Raw genomic sequence first — 3,406 nt, 5'->3', positions numbered from 1 at the left:
CCCCCCCCCACCCCCCGGCCTCCCAAAGTGCTGGGATTACAGGCGTGAGCCACTGCGTCCAGCTGCTGCTTTCTTGATTGTTGCCATTCATTGTTTCTGTTTCCAGTTAGTAGATGTTTGCTAACTATCTACTAGTCAATAGGTTAGCACATCCCTAATTAATATTTACACAAGAGTCCAAGAATAATTAGTAGTTGAGTAAAGAAAAACAAACCCTTTCCTTATGAAAATAAGCTTGTTGCATACCCAGAAAGCCCTGTTTAGGCAAGTCAGTTTACCCTGAGACTTCTCAGACATTGAATATACTTGAAGGGAAATGAACTAGGCTAGAAGGTAACATCCTTGGTCACTTCTTCTTAGGCCCGTGTATTTAATGAAACTCCCATCAACCCTCGGAAATGTGCCCACATCCTCACCAAGATTCTTTACCTCATAAACCAGGTAACAGGATGAAGCTTGGGGGTAGGGAGAATGGTGCTGGGGGATTGGAGGGGAGTGGACAAATCATGATCACTCTTAGGCTATTGGATGGCCTCTATGTGGTTGTAGACAACAGCTCAGCTCTGGGTCCCCTCAGCATCCAAGTCTCATATGTTGCCCTTGAACCTCTTTGGGGTCTGGGGATCTGGTATGGGCTGATCCTGCAGGAATTGCTGTCTGACCCTCTGTCCCAAGCTGAGACTTCTTTCTTGATTAACACAGGGGGAGCACCTGGGGACCACGGAAGCGACTGAGGCCTTCTTTGCCATGACCAAGCTCTTTCAGTCTAATGATGTAAGTGCCTCGACCCAGCTTTCCTTGAGAGGTGGTAGCTGTGACAAGGTGGTGGGAGGGCCAAGGAGAGCTGGCCCCACCAGTTAGTGTGGGCTGCCTTTGTGGAGATAGGAGGTATCTTCTCCCAACTCTGGCCCTTGGTGAGCCCGGGCTGATAGGGCTTTTCCCACCTGTCTCCCAGCCCACACTCCGTCGGATGTGCTACTTGACCATCAAGGAGATGTCTTGCATCGCAGAGGATGTCATCATTGTCACCAGCAGGCAAGTCATGGGGTTGTGGGTGGCTCCTCTGATGGGTTCCATTGACAGACCATTTTTTCTTGTGTGTACCAGACAGTGAGACTTTTGGTTGCATATTGCCAGCTGCCTACCGCGTGGCAGCTTCCCTGTTATTGCTGCCCACCCCGTGGCAGCCTCCAGATGTGCTGTTTCTGTTTTAATTCTCTGGCCTTGACTTGGACACAAATGCTTCCTTTTCTTGATTTGTTTTAGTCAACCAAACCAGCTTAGAACTTTCCCAAAGACTTTCTTGAGTATAAAGAAAGAACACACACAAAAAAGAGTACAAGCGGTATACTGCTTACTAAGTGACTGGTGTCTGCTTTAAGCTAAATGATTCAGGGACAGATGTGACTAAAGTGTAATCACTGCCCTTAAGAACTGGGGCTCCGTTCTCTTATATCTTCCTGCCACAGTTTAGGGTGGGGGGGTCATACATTGATTTGTAGGTTCAGTTAGAAAATATTGTCTGTCAGTCCCTGTGTGTGGCTCTGGGGATGTAGCAGCAACAAAGATAGACATGGCCTCTGTAGCCCTAGAATTTATGGAGAAATAACCAGGCATCAGGCCATTAAGGTAGGGTGTAATATGGTTTATCACGGAAGTATTATGGGCTATGAGAGCAGACCAGAAGAGCATCCAGCTGGATTTGAATTAGGAAAGTCCTCCTAGGGGAATGATCCAAGTAGAGTCCTGGAGGATGAGTAAGAAGAAATAGGACAGGTCAGGCGCAGTGGCTCACACCTGTAATCCCAACACTGTATCCACAGTGTAATCCATAGGCCACAATGGACGGATCACCTGAGGTCAGGAGTTTGACACCATCCCGGCAAACATGGTGAAACCCCGTCTCTACTGAAATAAAAATTAGCCAGGTGTGGTGGCGTGCACCTATAATCCCAGCTACTGGAGAGGCTGAGGCAGGAGAATTACTTGAACTGGGGAGGTGGAGGTTGCAGTGAGCTGAGATTGTGCCACTACACTGCAGCCTGGGTGATAGAATGAGATTCCGTCTCAAGAAAAGAAGAAGAAAAAAAAGCCCGGCACGATGGCTCATGCCTGTAAACCCAGCAGTTTGGGAGGCCGAGGTGGGTGGATCATGAGGTCAGGAGTTCAAGACCAGCCTGGCCAACACAGTGAAACCCCCTCTCTACTAAAAATACAAAAATTAGCCAGGTGTGGTGGCACACACCTATAATCCCAGCTACTGGGGAGGCTGAGGCAGTAGAGCTTGAGCCTGGGAGGCAGAGGTTGCAGTGAGCCAAGATTGCGCCCCACTGCACTCCAGCCTGGGTGACAAAGTGAGACTCTGTCTCAAAAAAAAAAATTAAAAAAAAAAAAGAGTAGGACAGAGTGGAGGTGAGGGGTGAGGAGTGCTACAGGCTAAGGAAATAGCACATGCAAAGGCTGGAGAGGAGTGAGCATAGCCAGTTGGGGAAGTTCAAGGAGTTACATTCAGGTCACTGGCAGTAGGAAGCTATGGAAACTTTTTAGCAACAGCAGGGGAATGACTTGTTTGCTTTTGAGTTTTATGAAACTCCCTCCAGCAGCTGTATGGAGTTAGACTTAGAGGGGCAAGAATAGAGGGAGAGCACTGGTTAGGAGGCTTGTGTAGTAATGTGGGCAAGGGTGGTGATGGGAGCTGAAGAGGAGTGAGCAGGCTCAGGCTTTCTACATGCTGACAATGCCTTCTTCCCTGCAGCCTAACAAAAGACATGACTGGGAAAGAAGACAACTACCGGGGCCCAGCCGTGCGAGCCCTCTGCCAGATCACCGATGTGAGTCATGCCGGTCCTTCCCTGCTTCCTGGCCTCTCAGTTGAGGCTCTCGGCATCATCTTTTGCATGCTTTGGGGTGTCCCCTATCTCACTGAGCCAGGTGGTGTGGGGTGGAGGCGGTGTGCAGGAGCACATGAGAAACACTTACTTCCTCCTCATACTCCTATCTGCCCCCAATTCTGCACTCCTGAGAGCTGCCAAGGACTGACTGGATCTCCTTCCACCCTGCTTCTTTTGCCCACAGAGCACCATGCTGCAGGCTATTGAGCGCTACATGAAACAAGCCATTGTGGACAAGGTGCCCAGTGTCTCCAGCTCTGCCCTCGTGTCTTCCTTGGTGTGTAGCTGCTGCTGGAGCCCTGCTGGGGGTGGGGTAGAAAACTGAAGAAAATTTCAGAGTCACATTCCAGTAGGAAAAAAGAAAGTGTTTCCTTCTTTTTTATTTTATTTTATTTTTTTAACCGAGACAGCGTCTCACTCTCACCCAGGCTGGAAGTGCAGTGGCACGCTCTCGGCTCACTGCAACCTCTGCCGCCAGGGTTCAAGTGATTCTCCTGCCTCAGCCTCTCGAGTAG

At 49.5% G+C, this 3,406-nt stretch overlaps 1 protein-coding gene across 1 annotated transcript in view; it reads left to right on the top strand.

Annotated features, from left to right (window-relative positions):
* Window positions 1-3,406, top strand: part of COPG1 (coatomer protein complex, subunit gamma 1) — a 31,506-nt gene that overhangs the window by 1,858 nt on the left and 26,242 nt on the right. Inside the window, exons 2-7 of the mRNA XM_011950848.1 lie at window positions 235-268; window positions 361-441; window positions 703-774; window positions 956-1,035; window positions 2,756-2,831; window positions 3,076-3,168. Coding sequence (XP_011806238.1) covers window positions 235-268; window positions 361-441; window positions 703-774; window positions 956-1,035; window positions 2,756-2,831; window positions 3,076-3,168 — 436 coding nt within the window. The remainder of the gene's footprint in view (window positions 1-234; window positions 269-360; window positions 442-702; window positions 775-955; window positions 1,036-2,755; window positions 2,832-3,075; window positions 3,169-3,406) is intronic.

Source organism: Colobus angolensis, unplaced genomic scaffold (assembly GCF_000951035.1).
Source record: "Colobus angolensis palliatus isolate OR3802 unplaced genomic scaffold, Cang.pa_1.0 Scaffold31, whole genome shotgun sequence".
NCBI classification, from domain to species: Eukaryota; Metazoa; Chordata; class Mammalia; order Primates; family Cercopithecidae; genus Colobus; species Colobus angolensis.
This window is presented reverse-complemented; position numbering and strand designations above follow the sequence as displayed.